Genomic DNA, 18,626 nt, shown 5'->3' with positions numbered 1-18,626 from the left:
ACATGTGCCTGCTTATACTGTTTTAGTATGCCTGCCTGCATTTTGTATCCATACAGAATGCGTACACTATGAATACATTCATGGACATGTTTTCAGGCACAGAGTGACATTAATTACGTAATAAGTAGGAGCGACGGGCGCAGTGGCGAGGTGGACGGTAAGACGTCGGCCCCGAATCGGGAGGTCGTGAGTTCGAATCCCGGTCGCTGCCGCCTGTTGGGTTAAGGGTGGAGATTTTTCCTTCGTGTGTACACGTAAGCACAAGACCAAGTGCGCACGGAAAAGATCCTGTAATCCATGTCAAAATTCGGTGGCTTATAGAAACACGAAAATACCCAGCATGCCTCCCCAGAAATCGGCGTATGCTGCCTGAATGGCGGGGTAAAAACGGTCATACACGTAAAAATCCACTCTTGCTGAAAACATGAGTGAACGTGGGAGTCTAAGCCCATGAACGAAGAAGAAGAAGAAGAAGAAGAAGTACTAAGTAGGAGCAAAGATGTATACATCCACCTCTATCTCTCTCAGACACACACTGTGAGTGTCACATACACACACACACTCTCTCTCTCTCTCAAACACACATATATAATTATATACACACACACACACACACACACACACACACACACACACACACTCCCTTTGAGCTCCAAATTGACTCAAAAATTACCTTACCAAAACATATATACTTGTTGTTAAAGGCCAGTTTTGGCTGACCAGTCCCATTAAGGGTGACCTTTCATCGCAGGTACCTGGACTGTGTAACTGTATGGTATGTTCTGTGTTTGCAGACGATATTGAAAAAGAACTTGATATGTTGTCAGTTTCCACATTCACTATATATATCATCTGGATATTTTTTGCAGGATCAAATATCAGTAAACATGACCTTTATTCTCAGGCACAAATTCAAGTACAATATATATGTAGCATCTAGTGAGTCATGGTTGTCATTCTGATAACACCGTGAAGGGTCACCGCTGTGTACCTAGTATAGTTGAAAGTGTATCTTCATACTGGTGTCACGGGAGGTAATCAAAAATACAACAGCCTTTCCAGACACGCCAGCCTGACATGTGCACACATGTACAATATATAATTATGTAGCATCTAGTGAGTCATGGTTGTCATTCTGATAACACTGTGAAGGTCACCGCTGTGTACCTAGTAGTTGAAAGTGTATCTTCATACTGGTGTCACGGAAGGTAATCAAAAATACAACAGCTTTTCCAGACACGCCAGCCTGACATGTGCACACATGTACAATATATAATTATGTAGCATCTAGTGAGTCATGGTTGTCATTCTGATAACACTGTGAAGGTCACCGCTGTGTACCTAGTAGTTGAAAGTGTATCTTCATACTGGTGTCACGGAAGGTAATCAAAAATACAACAGCTTTTCCAGACACGCCAGCCTGACATGTGCACACATCTATATATATATACGACTTGTGTCTGTGTGTCTGTCTGTGTATCTGTGTGTGTGTCTGTGTATCTGTGTCTTCGCGATGCACGGCCAAAGTTCTCGATGGATCTGCTTCAAATTTGGTGGGCTTATTCAGAGAGACCCCGGACACAACCTCATCGATGAGATATTTCAACACGTGCTCTCAGCGCGCAGCGCTGAACCGATTTTGGTTCCACCTCAGCTACCCGGGCCCCCATACCGACACACCAAAGCCGCCACACCACATCACAACGCCAAAGTTCTCGCTGGATCTTTTTCAAATTTGGACACCGTATTCAGCTACACCCCGGACACAATATCATCGATGAGATATTTCAACACGTGCTCTCAGCGCGCAGCGCTGAACTGATTTTGGTTTTTGTGTTCATTTCACCATTATAAGTAACTCTTCCTTATCTTCTCCAGTGTTTGGCGTTTATCTCCCTTCCTTCGTGTGGCTTTCCCGTTTGTAAGTTACTATTACTATTTTTAGAATGTCACTGCGCTGTCCACTGCGCTGTCCACAACGCTTCCCTTGCACCCGTAAGTTGTTCTTACTGTCAAAGTGAAAAGGTCGAATCAATTTATAGCCACGCGAAAAATACATTCTCACCTATCTCTATATATTTATAGATACAGATATGCATATATATATACGGCTTCTCTGTGTGTGTGTGTGTGTGTGTGTGTGTTTGTGTGTGTGTGTGTGGGCAAAAACCTGTGGATTGTAGAGTTCTGTTTGTGATGGGGTCTGGCGGCTTTTGTCTGTCTGTACTTTACACAGACGGGTCAGTGTTGGATGACAAGAAGGCTGGCGCAGCTTTTGTAATCCCCAGCGATGACATGACTGGGAAATTTAAACTGTGCAACAGAAACTCGATCTTCTCAGCTGAGCTCCTTGCCATCTGCATGTCGCTTGTTCATCTCAATCTCAAGAACACTCCTCCTCAAAAGATAGCTATATTCTCTGACTCCAAAGCAGCCATTGAAGCATTAAGATCTAACAAAAGATCAAAAAGACATGATCTTGTCATTGCCATAAAGGAGCTGGCAAATAAAATTATAAAAAAAGGAAGCGAGATTAACCTGGTCTGGTGTCCAGCACACGTGAACGTGCCTGGCAACGAGAAAGCGGACAAAGCCGCTAAAGAAGCTGCCCAAGGCATAGGCGCCTCCGAGGTAGACCTGCCATTGTCTGCTTCTGAGATCAGTAGCCTTACAGACTCTCTTCTCTGGAGAGAATGGAGGAACAAATATATGCACAAGGCTATAAGCTCTGGCTGGCTCATTCGGGAAGCCCCATTAAAACAGATGAACACCTATAATGCATGCCCACGTGTAATAAAAAGGATTAACCGCCTAAGGGCAGAAGCTGGGAATTACCAATTTCTAGAGCTTAAATGCACCTGTCAATCCGACCTCACCATTGCTCATTTGACTTTGGAGTGTGATTTGAACTCATGCCACTTTCAACCCCTGACTCAGTTTATAAACTCAAATAGAAATATTCTGCCAAATACCTCAAAGGAAAAATTAAGCTATCTTTTAAGTTTTAATAAAGACCTTGGGTGGCAAGGTCCCAAACTTATCGCTGGACTTATGCACACGCACCCACTTGGTCCCTGGATATGAAGAGACGTTGCTGCGGCTGACGCCATTGCTTCTCATACAGCTACTATATATTTTTATCAGAACTTTTAAAAATACCATTTTATATCCAAGTATCTCTTAACACTATTTTTAATTGGATGAGCGAGAGTGTGCGGGGGGCGGGAGGGTGGTGAACCACTGTACATAAAGGGAAAGTTTGTGTGCGTGCCTGTGTGTGTTCTTAATCTAAGACAAATGTCGCCAATGTTTTTACAGAGTGACGTTAAATAAACGATTTTATCATCATCATCTGTCTGTATGTTCTGGCATTTGAGAAGCCACAGCAGATAATATAGGGCTAAGAAATAAGCTCTAAAATTCTCAATCCCGTTTGACAGGACTTCGCCTTCAAAGGTGATTGTGGTGAACCGCCACGCTGTCTGTCTCTGTCTCGCGATTCACCCCGGCGAAGCCGGGTATTCCTCTAGTGTAAAATATATATGTAGCATCTAGTGAGTCATGGTTGTCATTCTGATAACACTGTGAAGGTCACCGCTGTGTACCTAGTAGTTGAAAGTGTATCTTCATACTGGTGTCACGGAAGGTAATCAAAAATACAACAGCTTTTCCAGACACGCCAGCCTGACATGTGCACACATGTACACCTGATACGGGGTGGACATTACTGAGGCTTTGCAACTGTGGACAGAAAATCTCCCTGCTTACCTTAAGCTTTTTTCCCTTCACAGCTACCACCACAATGGCTGTGAAATTATCGGAGTCTCAGCTTCCTCAGCTGCTGTTGTGGCTTCAGCCATATCTTCCAACCACTTTTAAGGTACTGTATGTTGCATTGTTCATTTGTTGTCTTTTTGTAAGCTATAAGTACACTTTTCTGATTCTTTCATTTAAAGGCTGATAACTTGCTGAGCTACTTTTGTATAATACTAGCAGTCAGGGCTGATGATTATTAGGGTTTAACGTCCTCTTAGACCAACTGGTCTATATTGGGACAGGTATTGGTAATACGTTGCATATGGTTTCAAACAAGCCCGCTGTGGCTGTCTTCTTCGACACACCAGCATTGGGTTTGTCTCGTCAAAGTATCGAAATACGATCATGATAATCGGAGACGAGAGATGATGCATGCGTGTCTTCGTGTTTTCCAAGCTCTGAGACTTTCGCTGTGAACGTGGGATCTTTTTCGTGCGCATGTGTGCACACGGGGGTGTTCGGACACCGAAGAGAGTTTGCACAAAGTTGACTCCGAGAAATAAATCTCTCGCCGAACGTGGGGATCGAACCCACGCTGATAGCCCAGCAGTCAGGGCCCGGCTCCGCCCGGGTGTTGGCATCGCCCGAATGCATTTGTAAGAGAGTAGACTGATATGAATCAAAATTGTAGATATTGTTGTTCATTGCTAAGTCTGTTACTACCACCAACATCATTCTGTTGTTAAAGAAATAACTTTCACAGGAGTTATCTCCCTTCCTTGGGAACATTCTAGATACTTCAGCAGTCTGAGGACTGGCTTCGCCCGGTGTTTCTGATTTTCCAATCCGACATGCCTGCATAATCAGAGTTACCTCCCTTCAAGGTATAACAAAGTAAGAGTTACCTCCCTTCGCTTCCACAACTTTCCGGAACTGTCCGGTCTTTTTACATTTAGTCAAGTTTTGACTGAATGTTTTAACATAGAGGGGGAATCGAGACGAGGGTGTGGTGTATGTGTGTGTGTTTGTGCGTGTGTGTGTGTAGAGCGATTCAGACCAAACTACTGGACCGATCTTTATGAAATTTTACATGAGAGTTCCTGGGAATGAAATCCCCGAACGTTTTTTTCATTTTTTTGATAAATGTCTTTGATGACGTCATATCCGGCTTTTCGTGAAAGTTGAGGCGGCACTGTCACGCCCTCATTTTTCAACCAAATTGGTTGAAATTTTGGTCAAGTAATCTTCGACGAAGCCCGGACTTCGGTATTGCATTTCAGCTTGGTGGCTTAAAAATTAATTAATGACTTTGGTCATTAAAAATCGGAAAATTGTAAAAAAAAATAAAAATTTATAAAACGATCCAAATTTACGTTTATCTTATTCTCCATCATTTGCTGATTCCAAAAACATATAAATATGTTATATTCGGATTAAAAACAAGCTCTGAAAATTAAATATATAAAAATTATTATCAAAATTAAATTGTCCAAATCAATTTAAAAACACTTTCATCTTATTCCTTGTCGGTTCCTGATTCCAAAAACATATAGATATGATATGTTTGGATTAAAAACACGCTCAGAAAGTTAAAACAAAGAGAGGTACAGAAAAGCGTGCTATCCTTCTTAGCGCAACTACTACCCCGCTCTTCTTGTCAATTTCACTGCCTATGCCGTGAGCGGTGGACTACGAGTATACGGTCTTGCTGCGTTGCATTGCGTTCAGTTTCATTCTGTGAGTTCGACAGCTACTTGACTAAATATTGTATTTTCGCCTTACGCGACTTGTTATATTTAGTCAAGTTTTGACTAAATATTTTAACATCGAGGGGGAATCGAAACGAGGGTCGTGGTGTATGTGCGTGTGTCTGTGTGTCTGTGTGTCTGTGTGTGTGTGTAGAGCGATTCAGACTAAACTACTGGACCGATCTTTATGAAATTTGACATGAGAGTTCCTGGGTATGAAATCCCCATACGTTTTTTTCATTTTTTTGATAAATGTCTTTGATGACGTCATATCCGGCTTTTCGTGAAAGTTGAGGCGGCACTGTCACGCCCTCATTTTTGAACCAAATTGGTTGAAATTTTGGTCAAGTAATCTTCGACGAAGCCCGGACTTCGGTATTGCATTTCAGCTTGGTGGCTTAAAAATTAATTAATGACTTTGGTCATTAAAAATCGGAAAATTGTAAAAAAAAATAAAAATTTATAAAACGATCCAAATTTACGTTTATCTTATTCTCCATCATTTGCTGATTCCAAAAACATATAAATATGTTATATTCGGATTAAAAACAAGCTCTGAAAATTAAATATATAAAAATTATTATCCAAATTTTTTTTTCGAAATCAATTTAAAAACACTTTCATCTTATTCCTTGTCGGTTCCTGATTCCAAAAATATATAGATATGATATGTTTGGATTAAAAACACGCTCAGAAAGTTAAAACGAAGAGAGGTACAGAAAAGCGTGCTATCCTTCTCAGCGCAACGAATACCCCGCTCTTCTTGTCAATTCCACGGACACTGCCTTTGCCACGGGCGGTGGAGTGACAATGCTACGAGTATACGGTCTTGCTGCGTTGCGTTGCGTTCAGTTTCATTCTGTGAGTTCGACAGCTACTTGACTAAATATTGTATTTTCGCCTTACGCGACTTGTTACATTTAGTCAAGTTTTGACTGAATGTTTTAACATAGAGGGGGAATCGAGACGAGGGTGTGGTGTATGTGTGTGTGTCTGTGTGTGTAGAGCGATTCAGACCAAACTACTGGACCGATCTTTTTGACATTTTACATGAGAGTTCCTGGGAATGATATCCCCGGACGTTTTTTTCTTTTTTGCGATAAATACCTTTGATGACGTCATATCCGGCTTTTTCTAAAAGTTGAGGCGGCACTGTCACACCCTCATTTTTCAATCAAATTGATTGAAATTTTGGCCAAGCAATCTTCGACGAAGGCCGGTCTTTGGTATTGCATTTCAGCTTGGTGGCTTAAAAATTGATTAATGACTTTGGTCATTAAAAATCTGAAAATTGTAAAAAAAAAAAAAATTTAAACGGTCCAAATTTACGTTCATCTTATTTTTCATCCTTTTCTGATTACAAAAACATATAAATATGTTATATTTGGATTAAAAACAAGCTCTGAAAATTAAAAATATAAAAATTATGATCAAAATTAAATTTTCGAAATCAATTTAAGAACACTTTCATCTTATTCCTTGTCGGTTCCTGATTCCAAAAACATATAGATATGATATGTTTGGATTAAAAACACGCTCAGAAAGTTAAAACGAAGAGAGGTACAGAAAAGCGTGCTATCCTTCTCAGCGCAACTACTACCCCGCTCTTCTTGTCAATTTCACTGCCTTTGCCACGAGCGGTGGACTGACGATGCTACGAGTATACGGTCTTGCTGAAAAATTGCATTGCGTTCAGTTTCATTCTGTTAGTTCGACAACTTGACTAAATGTTGTATTTTCGCCTTACGCGACTTGTTTTTATATTTAGTCAAGTTTTGACTAAATATTTTAACATCGAGGGGGAATCGAAACGAGGGTCGTGGTGTATGTGTGTGTGTATGTGTGTGTGTGTGTGTGTGTGTGTGTGTGCGTGCGTGCGTGTAGAGCGATTCAGACCAAACTACTGGACCGATCTTTATGAAATTTGACATGAGAGTTCCTGGGTATGATATCCCCATACGTTTTTTTAATTTTTTTTTAATAAATGTCTTTGATGACGTCATATCCGGCTTTTCGTGAAAGTTGAGGCGGCACTGTCACGCCCTCATTTTTCAACCAAATTGGTTGAAATTTTGGTCAAGTAATCTTCGACGAAGCCCGGACTTCGGTATTGCATTTCAGCTTGGTGGCTTAAAAATTAATTAATGACTTTGGTCATTAAAAATCTGAAAATTGTAAAAAAAATATTTCTTTTATAAAACGATCCAAATTTACGTTTATCTTATTCTCCATCATTTGCTGATTCCAAAAACATATAAATATGTTATATTCGGATTAAAAACAAGCTCTGAAAATTAAATATATAAAAATTATTATCAAAATTAAATTGTCGAAATCAATTTAAAAACACTTTCATCTTATTCCTTGTCGGTTCCTGATTCCAAAAACATATAGATATGATATGTTTGGATTAAAAACACGCTCAGAAAGTTAAAACGAAGAGAGGTACAGAAAAGCGTGCTATCCTTCTTAGCGCAACTACTACCCCGCTCTTCTTGTCAATTTCACTGCCTTTGCCATGAGCGGTGGACTGACGATGCTACGAGTATACGGTCTTGCTGAAAAATGGCATTGCGTTCAGTTTCATTCTGTGAGTTCGACAGCTACTTGACTAAATATTGTATTTTCGCCTTACGCGACTTGTTACATTTAGTCAAGTTTTGACTAAATGTTTTAACGTAGAGGGGGGAATCGAGACGAGGGTCGTGGTGTATGTGCGTGTGTCTGTGTGTGTGTGTGTGTGTAGAGCGATTCAGACTAAACTACTGGACCGATCTTTATGAAATTTGACATGAGAGTTCCTGGGTATGAAATCCCCGAACGTTTTTTTCATTTTTTTGATAAATGTCTTTGATGACGTCATATCCGGCTTTTCGTGAAAGTTGAGGCGGCACTGTCACGCCCTCATTTTTCAACCAAATTGGTTGAAATTTTGGTCGGGTAATGTTCGACGAAGCCCGGACTTCGGTATTGCATTTCAGCGTGGTGGCTTAAAAATTAATTAATGACTTTGGTCATTAAACATCTGAAAATTGTAAAAAAAATATGTTTTTTATAAAATGATCCAAATTTACGTTTATCTTATTCTCCATCATTTGCTGATTCCAAAAACATATATATATGCTATATTCGGATTAAAAACAAGCTCTGAAAATTGAATATATAAAAATTATTATCAAAATTAAATTTTCGAAATCAATTTAAAAACACTTTCATCTTATTCCTTGTCGGTTCCTGATTCCAAAACCATATAGATATGATATGTTTGGATTAAAAACACGCTCAGAAAGTTAAAACGAAGAGAGGTACAGAAAAGCGTGCTATCCTTCCCAGCGCAACTACTACCCCGCTCTTCTTGTCAATTTCACTGCCTATGCCGTGAGCGGTGGACTGACGATGCTACGAGTATACGGTCTTGCTGCGTTGCATTGCGTTCAGTTTCATTCTGTGAGTTCGACAGCTACTTGACTAAATGTTGTATTTTCGCCTTACGCGACTTGTTCTTTCTTACTTTCTTCCCGTCATAGGAGCAATAGAGAGTCTCTAATATCACTGGCATTATGTGCTAGCTACATGTGAACACTAGGCACTGAACTGGTCTTGCACTATAAAGACTGTTCTTGAAGGGGAGATTCATAATCTGAGGAAGGAAACAATGAATCAAGAAACTAAAACCCAGGTGCACATCTGCGGCTCCTAGGGAGTGTGCATGCAAACTATCTTGTTCCTTCCTCTTGCCGTCTCTGAGCTATGGCGACCACAGACAGACACACAGACACACACACACACACACACACTTACATCCATTTTTATATATATAGTAGAGATAGATATAGATATACTCTGTTATAATTGAACGATTTTGAGATATTTAATCCAGAATTTCAGTGATGTAGCAGTCAGCATCATCATACTGAATAAGAGACCTGCTGTTCGTAATCAATATGGTAGAAACAAAGTTAGACAAAAAGACTGGTTTGAGCTCTGTTAGAGTTAATGAGTTGAGGCAGCTAGATTTCTGGACAATTGTGACCCTCCACCACGAAATGAGTCGCATGTCACGACCTCGCGCGGTCCTGCGCTAGGCTTAATATAAGTCCGGGGGGTGTCTGGTAACAGTGTGAGGGTCACCTTAGTCACAGGCTTATAACTCAAACAGTTTTCGCTCTTTTCTAAAACGGGTTTCACCACTGCATAGAGCATAAAAAAACTCCGTAGAAAAATGTAAAAATATGAAAATCATGCAAAGGTGACATGCGACTCATTCCGTGGTGGAGGGTCACAATTTATCTGCAGTCAGAGTCCGAGAAATGATTTGGTGCAGATTAATTACACAAACATGTACTCGTACTACTACATGTATAAAAATAATAGAAGTGTGACTGAGAATTTTCATGTTTTGCCGACATGATAAAATAGTTGTTATCATTTAAATATCCTGGATCAAGACAACAGTAAGATTTTTATTTTTCCCTGAAATGAGAGTTGTGTTCTGTAACAGTTATATGATGACCTGAAGACCCATCTTCAGGGCAAATTTCCATATGTGGACTTCTTTGTGGACCGGTGGCCGGACCCACAGGCCGTGAGTGCTGCTGTCAACTCTGCTGGTCATAAGGTGGGTCCCAGGCCAATGTTCGTACCATCGTCATAATACTTAATGTACAGTGGACACCCATCTTTAAGATCTAAAATAAATCTGAGATCAGGTCTTAGAAAAAGGAGGGAGTATTAAAATGGGGGATGTTTACAAAGGATAAGAACAGAAAATCTGAGTCTCGAAAGGGTGGGAGTCTTTAATTAGATTGGGGGGGGGGTGAGGGGTATTAAAAGGGGGGTAACTTTGCTGTGTCTAATATCATTGTATCAATGGATTTAGTGGGATGTTTTACGTGCATTCCATGAATGCCGCAAAAACACTCACAGGAAGTGCACCATCCACCTGCTGGAAATGCAACCACTTTCGGTTGAATAATAGACTTCTTCTGCCCACCATGAAACAAAACAATTTGAACGCACAATTTTAAATTATCTCCCATTGACTGTTAAGACCTTCACACAGTTTACAAATGTCAGAGCACTGGATTACATGTGTGTTTGTATCTGTGAGTAAGGTATTTGCAATGTGTGATGCAGGAAGGAAGTTTTGAATGATGATTTGGTCAAACTGAATATAACATGCTGTTACATTGCAGCTGGAGGGTAAAAAGTTTTTCCAAAACATAAATCTTGGGATGTTTGCTGTGAACGAAAAAGCCTTGACCAATCTGCTACAAGACAAACGCCTTGTGGACTGGAGCAAAACGGCAACATTGAGTGGTAAGTGCTGTGACATATATATAGTGGAACCCCCCTTCGGATGAGACGAAAAACCGAGGTCCCTTCGTGTACACTACATTGGGGTGTGCACGTTAAAGATCCCACGATTGACAAAAGGGTATTTCCTGGCAAAATTGTATAGGCATAGATAAAAATGTCCACCAAAATACCCGTGTGACTTGGAATAATAGGCCGTGAAAAGTAGGATATGCGCCGAAATGGCTGCGATCTGCTGGCCGATGTGAATGCGTGATGTATTGTGTAAAAATAATTCCATCTCACACGGCATAAATAAATCCCTGCGCCTTGAATATGTGCGCGATATAAATTGCATAAAATAAACTATAAAAAAAAAATCCTTGCGCTTAGAACTGTACCCACGGAATACGCGCGATATAAGCCTCATATTGATTGATTGATTGAAGACCCCTCGATATTTAAGTAAGTGCCCTCAGTAAAATTAACTCCATTTCAAGACTCCCTCCTTTTTTAGACTAGATTCTCTCTCCCTCCTTTTTAAGACCAGATTCTCTCTCCCTCCTTTTTAAGACCAGATTCTCTCTCAGGTGTGGGAATTTCTTTACCCTGATATTTCTTAGACAACATATTTCTTTGACAAAAGAGTTTCATGCTTTGTTTTAAAAAATAACTTCTCATCAATGAATCAGGTTTTAATTTCACACGTTTAGTTTTGTGCGTATAATTATGTTTGAAGCTATTTCCCACTGTCCTAGTTCACAGCAATTACAAATAGGAATGCATGTAGCATTCCTTTTAATTCATCTTTACTCAGCATTTCCCGTTGTCCTTATCACAACCAAAAACAAGAAAGTTAAGTTGTTGGAACGTTTGTTATTGACAAAACAATACGTTACAGTCACAACCATTTTTATTTTTATTTTAACGCTTCTTTCTACTTAGTGTGAATACCTGCAGATTTTAAGAAAATGTGTGTGTCTTTTGAGTAGCCGTCCCAGACAGTCTTTGGCCGGTGGTGATGGCGCTAATTGAAGAAAAGAAGGTTGGACCTGTGCAACCAGAGCCTGCACTCCTGCTGAAAGCCACAAGACAGGACCTGAAACAGATGTGAGTAGTTCTGATGGGGTTGGGTTTTCATATTACAGCAAACCCTCTTATGAACAGACATATTTGAGCCATTGTCAACCTGTCAAAACATTGGGAGGGATAATGTCCCCCCCCCCCCCCCAGGGGCGGACGAGGGGGGGGTTTCTGGGGTTTCCGGAAACCCCCCCCCAGCCAAAAAATAAAAATATTTTTGTGTGTTTTTTTGGGTTGAGTTTCAATTTTGTGGGTATTAATCAGTGACAAAATCTGCTGCCTGGAACTGGTAATGATCATCCTCAGAATGCACCAGCTTGCACCATTTTGCATCCTTTTTTTCAAAATTTTCCGGGGGGGCATGCCCCCGGACCCCCCTAGCAAGCTAGGCGCTTCGCGCCGTCGGCTCGGCGCTTCGCGCCTTCACACCCATATCTTCACAATATACTTTTGGAAACCCCCCCCATAAAATGAACTGATCCGCCCCTGCCCCCCACCCACCCAACTACCCCCTCCCCCTAAAGTGGTTGATATGAGAGAAAAACAATTGTCTGGGATGCTGTCAAAATGGGTGGGTGGTCTTTTCTGAGAGGTGGTTACCAGGGCAGGTTTGCTGTACCCTAAAATATATTTAGCTTTACTTTCTTTCTTTATTTGGTGTTTAACGTCGTTTTCAACCATATATTTAGCTTGCCAGACTGTCTCCTTGTTGGTATATTTCATGTTTGATATCATCAGTCCCATCGTGATTTGTTCTGACATACTGTGCCAAGAGGCATCAAACAAACACCACTGACAGATCTGTACGTCACCGCAGTCAAACGCAAAGCCATCAGCATCACACAAGAGCAACCCTTATTCTCACAGTTTGTAAAACTGCCTCCAGGCAGACGCTACAAAGTTCCATTCGTACGCAAAAACTCCTTTGAAGTTCTTTGTGCCCAATGCCATTTCTGTTATAAATCACATTTAACTGCCAATGAACGTTACTCTGGTATAATCTGACAGCCTGAGAGAAATATGAGAGAGAGAGAGCAAGAGAGAGAGAGAGAGAGAGAGAGAGAGAGAGAGAGAGAGAGAGAGAGAGAGAGAGATTCAGATTCAGATTCAGATTCAGATTCAAAACTTTAATACAAAGGGATAAAGGTTTTAGGCAATGCCTAATCTTCCAACCTGTCCCTTTTAGACATACATGACATTATACATTACAATTATATATTTATATAACATGTATTGAACAGCCAAACGAATAACTAATTAACTAAGAATTTGTAATCAGGTTAAAACTAACAAAAACACTAGCTATAATAACGTGGTTCATTGATTAATAAAATGATGATTAAGATGTTATGCAGTAACAGTTATGATTTTAAAGTGTAGGGAGAGAATTATTTTTGACAAAGATATTTTCGAACATTTTTTTTAAAAGATGAAAGGGTTTGACATGTTTTACAGTACATTGGAAGTATATTCCACACAAGCGATCCCCAGTAGGATAAACTAGATTTATACAAATCAATGCGTGGGAGCGGTAGCGTATAATTCAAAAGCCTCGCTCTACCAGGAGGACGCTCAAACAGGTCTTGGATGTATGAAGGTGTTTCATGGTTGTACATTTTAAACATGAAAACACTAGCATTTAAAAAGAACTGCTGGTGTAGCGGAAGAATGTTCAGTTGAGTGTATTTTTCTTGAGTAGTCATATTGGGATCTCGGTTTAATAACTTTACACCTCTCTTGTGAAGTGTGTTTATTTTCTTTATATGAACATCACTGGCATTGCACCAGACAGTAGATGCATAGCAAATGTGAGAGAGACAGTGTGCGTGGAAAAACATTTTGAGGGCATCAAAGAGAGAGAGAGAGAGAGAGAGAGAGAGAGAGAGAGAGAGAGAGAGAGAGAGAGAGAGAGAGAGAGAGAGAGAGAGAGAGAGAACGAGAGAGCATGTCCTATATCAACTGTATTTCACAGAAAGAAGCTTTTATTGCCTACCTTATGATAACATTTTAAAGAAGACTTCTTTTTTTTATATATCTATATATATATATACGACTTGTGTCTGTCTGTCTGTCTGTCTGTCTGTCTGTCTGTGTGTGTGTGTGTGTGTCCGCGATGCACGGCCAAAGTTCTCGATGGATCTGCTTCAAATTTGGTGGGCATATTCAGGTAGACCCCGCACAGAACCTGGTCGATGAGAATTTTCAACACGTGCTCTCAGCGCGCAGCGCTGAACCGATTTTGGTTTTTCTCTGGATCCATTCCCAGTAACTCTTCCTTATCTTCTCCAGTGTTTTCAGCGTTTATCTCCCTTCCTTCGTGTGGCGTCAGTCCATATTCCCGTTACTACGTTACTATTTTTAGAATGTCACTGCACTGTCCAGAACGCTTTCATTGCACCCGTAAGTTGTCCTTACTGTAAAAGTGAAAAGGTCGAATCAATTTATAGCCACGCGAAAAATACACTGTCATCTATCTCTATATATTTATAGATATAGATATACATATATATATACGGCTTCTCTGTGTGTGTGTGTGTGTGTTTGTGTGTGTGTGTGGGCAACACCTGTGGATTGTAGAGTTTGTGATGTGGTCTGGCGGCTTTTGGTGTGTCTGTATGTTCAGGCCTTCCTTCGAGAAGCCATAACAGTTCTTCTCAATCCCGTTTGAGTGGACTTCGCCTTCAAAGGTGATTATGGTGTTTCGGCACTCGGCGTCGTCGACAGCGATGGGACTCGACATGAAATGTTCAGGCCACTGAATCATTTTCGTGCTGTTCCCATTCCACCTGGGAGGGACCTAAGCTTGGCGGGTCCATGGTTCGGAACTTTGGGGACAAAGTTCATTCAAAGGGGGTCGAGTGTGACAGGGAGACTACCGTCACCCTTCACAGCAGACTCTGCAGAGTTGTTCGCCTTAGAAGTTGTGGGCTTTCCTTCCATGTACCCCTACGTTGTCCTCACTGTAAAAGTGCAAAGGTCGAATCTATTTATCGAAAAATCCACTGTCATCTATCTCTATATATTTATATATATAGATAGATATATACGGCTTCTGTGTGTGTGTGTGTGTGTGTGTGTGTGTATGTGTGTGTGTGTGTGTGTGTGTGTGTGTGTGTGTGTGTGTGCGTGTGTGTGTGTGTAGGCAACACCTGTGGATTGTAGAGTTCTGTTTGTGATGGGGTCTGGCGCCATTGTCTGTCTGTATGTTCTGGCCTTTGAGAAGCCATTGCAGTTAATATAGGGCTTAGAAATAAGCTCTAAAATTCTCAATCCCGTTTCAGAGGACTTCGCCTTCAAAGGTGATTGTGGTGAACCGCCACGCTGTCTGTCTCTGTCTCGCGATTCACCCGGCGAAGCCGGGTATTCCTCTAGTATATATATATATATATATATATATATATATATATATATATATATATATATATATATACTATTTTGAGTTTTAATTAAGTTGACTAGCAATTATATTAACCATACTGTATCGATGATTATCAATGATAAACGAGAGTATGTACGAGGGTGTATGTGAGGGTGCGGGTATGGATATGTGTGGTTTGGGTTATGTGTGTATTGATGTGTACTTTTATGTGTCTATATGTTCTTAGAGTGTGTTTTTATGTGAAGTTTTTGTACATGAGCCAAAAGAAACATTTCTGTTTGTTGCACTCAGATAATAAAGTTTTATTGAATTGAATTGAATTGAATTGAACTGAAAAGTGTCAATGTTTTTATATGGCAGACAGCCTTTTGAGACAGAGGCTAATATCGTAGGTCCAATCATTCTTTTTTTACATTTAGTCAAGTTTTGACTAAATGTTTTAACGTAGAGGGGGGAATCGAGACGAGGGTCATGGTGTATGTGTGTGTGTCTGTGTGTGTAGAGCGGTTCAGACTAAACTACTGGACCGATCTTTATGAAATTTGACATGAGAGTTCCTGGGTATGGTATCCTCACACGTTTTTTTCATTTTTTTGATAAATGTCTTTGATGACGTCATATCCGGCTTTTCGTGAAAGTTGAGGCGGCACTGTCACGCCCTCATTTTTCAACCAAATTGGTTGAAATTTTGGTCAAGTAATCTTCGACGAAGCCCGGACTTCGGTATTGCATTTCAGCTTGGTGGCTTAAAAATTAATTAATGATTTTAGTCATTAAAAATCTGAAAATTGTAAAAAAAAATATTTATTTTATAAAACGATCCAAATTTACGTTCATCTTATTCTCCATCATTTGCTGATTCCAAAAACATATAAATATGTTATATTTAGATTAACAACAAGCTCTGAAAATTAAATATATAAAAATTATTTTTCGAAATCAATTTAAAAACACTTTCATCTTATTCCTTGTCGGTTCCTGATTCCAAAAACATATAGATATGATATGTTTGGATTAAAAACACGCTCAGAAAGTTAAAACGAAGAGAGGTACAGAAAAGCGTGCTATCCTTCTCAGCGCAACGAATACCCCGCTCTTCTTGTCAATTTCACTGGCACTGCCTTTGCCACGGGCGGTGGAGTGACGATGCTACGAGTATACGGTCTTGCTGCGTTGCGTTGCGTTCAGTTTCATTCTGTGAGTTCGACAGCTACTTGACTAAATGTTGTATTTTCGCCTTACGCGACTTGTCTTACATACTGTGCCAGTGAACAAGAGTGTCGACCATTATGTTATGACAGACTCCCCTGACTTCATGACAGAGGCAAAGATCTTTTCATTTGATGTCAAACTAAAGGTGGCCTACAAACTACAAGTTCGAATACATTTCCAAAGATGTTACTTCTGTATGACTGTAACATTATTTTGAGTCTCATGAAGTGTGCTTGTTTCATACAAACCTCGTGTTATTTTTCTGTTGAACTGATTCCCGTCTGTGTTTGTTCAACAGTCCAGTGCCTGAGGGAATGAAGATCTCACCGGTGACAGAGGATGTGGTTGATGTGGTCAACTCAACATGGAAGTTTTCCAATGACGGGTCAGACCTTTACATCTGTGACCTTGTACGTCACCACCCGTCTGTTTTTCTGACAATGGAAGATGGACAGCATGTTGGACACATGCTGGGTAATAGCAATGGATCCATGGGAATGCTCTACATTCAGCCCCACTTCCGCAGAAAAGGTTATGCCAAGGTCATCGTTTCACAACTGGCTGCAAAATTCTTTGAAGAAGGCCGTGATGTGTATGTAATGATTGAAGAAGACAATGAAAAGTCTATCAATCTGCATCACTCTGTGGGGTTCAAGACAGTGCCGAACTCTAAGGTTGCATGGATGATAACTGCCCCTTAAATCTGTGAACCGTGCCTAGACTCCAAAGTGCTATGTTTAACTTCACTGTATCTTGCTTTGGACTTTACACAGTCCCATTGACGTGGGCTGTGTACGACCCCAAATTGTTGAAGAAAGACTCAATGTAAAAAGTATTACTTGTACAAAATCGCCAGGGAGAGAAACGTTTTATTGCCTTTTTTGTTGAGTTAGAGTCCTGCAAGATTCACTCCGCACAGTGTGGAATAAACACTGCAAAATTCCATTGCAATTTCTATGTGGGCCATACATGACCTCCTCCTTCTGGACTGTGTATCCTGGCTTAGGCTCGTTAGGCAACTCAGAGGATTCGCTAGAAATGTACATCATCCTGTTAAGAAATGCAAAACTTTCATCATTTGTTTGAATATCTGCTTCTGACTCTCTTGTAAAACCAGACTTTAATGAAAACATTGAGTGAAAGAATAAAGTGTTGATTATCAGGAAGTCATGCTTTGAATGCAATCTGTCCTCGAATTGACGTGGGCTGTGACCCCACATTTTTAAAGAAAGATTCAACGTAAAAAGAATGGTTTATCAACGATCCGTCGCCATCAGAATCGAGATAAACGGTTTTTTGCCTTTTTTGTTTAGTTACGGTCCTGCAAAATTATTACCGCACAATGTGGAATGAACTCTGCAAAATTCCATTGCCAAGTTCTATGTCGGCCACCATCTGGACTGAATATAAGTAAAAACACACTTGTTATGAAAAAATATTGAATGAAAAATTAAAGTGTTAATTATCAGCGAGTCATTATATTTAGTCAAGTTTTGACTAAATATTTTAACATCGAGGGGGAATCGAAACGAGGGTCGTGGTGTATGTGCGTGCGTGTGTGCGTGCGTGTGTGTGTGTGTGTGTGTGTGTGTGTAGAGCGATTCAGACTAAACTACTGGACCGATCTTTATGAAATTTGACATGAGAGTTCCTGGGTATGAAATCCCCGAACGTTTTTTTCATTTTTTTGATAAATGTCTTTGATGACGTCATATCCGGCTTTTCGTGAAAGTTAAGGCGGCACTGTCACGCCCTCATTTTTCAACCAAATTGGTTCAAATTTTGGTCAAGTAATCTTCGACGAAGCCCGGGATTTGGTATTGCATTTCAGCTTGGTGGCTTAAAAATTAATTAATGACTTTGGTCATTAAAAATCGGAAAATTGTAAAAAAAAATAACAATTTATAAAACGATCCAAATTTACGTTTATCTTATTCTCCATCATTTGCTGATTCCAAAAACATATAAATATGTTATATTCGGATTAAAAACAAGCTCTGAAAATTAAATATATAAAAATTATTATCAAAATTAAATTGTCCAAATCAATTTAAAAACACTTTCATCTTATTCCTTGTCGGTTCCTGATTCCAAAAACATATAGATATGATATGTTTGGATTAAAAACACGCTCAGAAAGTTAAAACAAAGAG

At 40.0% G+C, this 18,626-nt stretch overlaps 1 protein-coding gene across 1 annotated transcript; it reads left to right on the top strand.

The window, feature by feature from the left end:
* The first annotated feature begins 2,797 nt into the window (after positions 1-2,797).
* On the top strand, positions 2,798-18,378 carry LOC138964162 (glycine N-acyltransferase-like protein 3). Its single transcript, XM_070336052.1, has 5 exons — positions 2,798-3,880; positions 10,006-10,122; positions 10,700-10,823; positions 11,792-11,909; positions 16,772-18,378. The coding sequence occupies exons 1-5, from the start codon at positions 3,803-3,805 to the stop codon at positions 17,172-17,174; spliced, it is 840 nt and encodes a 279-aa protein (XP_070192153.1). The 5' UTR covers positions 2,798-3,802; the 3' UTR covers positions 17,175-18,378.
* Positions 18,379-18,626: the final 248 nt, after the last annotated feature.

This window comes from Littorina saxatilis, linkage group LG4 (genome assembly GCF_037325665.1).
Source record: "Littorina saxatilis isolate snail1 linkage group LG4, US_GU_Lsax_2.0, whole genome shotgun sequence".
NCBI classification, from domain to species: Eukaryota; Metazoa; Mollusca; class Gastropoda; order Littorinimorpha; family Littorinidae; genus Littorina; species Littorina saxatilis.
Note: the sequence above shows the minus strand (reverse complement) of the source record. Positions and strands in the feature narration are given on the sequence as shown.

Excerpts from the sequence above, each read along its gene's own strand:
- LOC138964162 (XM_070336052.1), top strand. The coding sequence starts at position 3,803 with ATGGCTGTGAAATTATCGGAGTCTCAGCTTCCTCAGCTGCTGTTGTGG. Across the intron at positions 3,881-10,005 it reads ATCTTCCAACCACTTTTAAG|TTATATGATGACCTGAAGAC; the intron begins GTACTGTATGTT and ends GTTCTGTAACAG. Across the intron at positions 11,910-16,771 it reads AGACAGGACCTGAAACAGAT|TCCAGTGCCTGAGGGAATGA; the intron begins GTGAGTAGTTCT and ends TTTGTTCAACAG.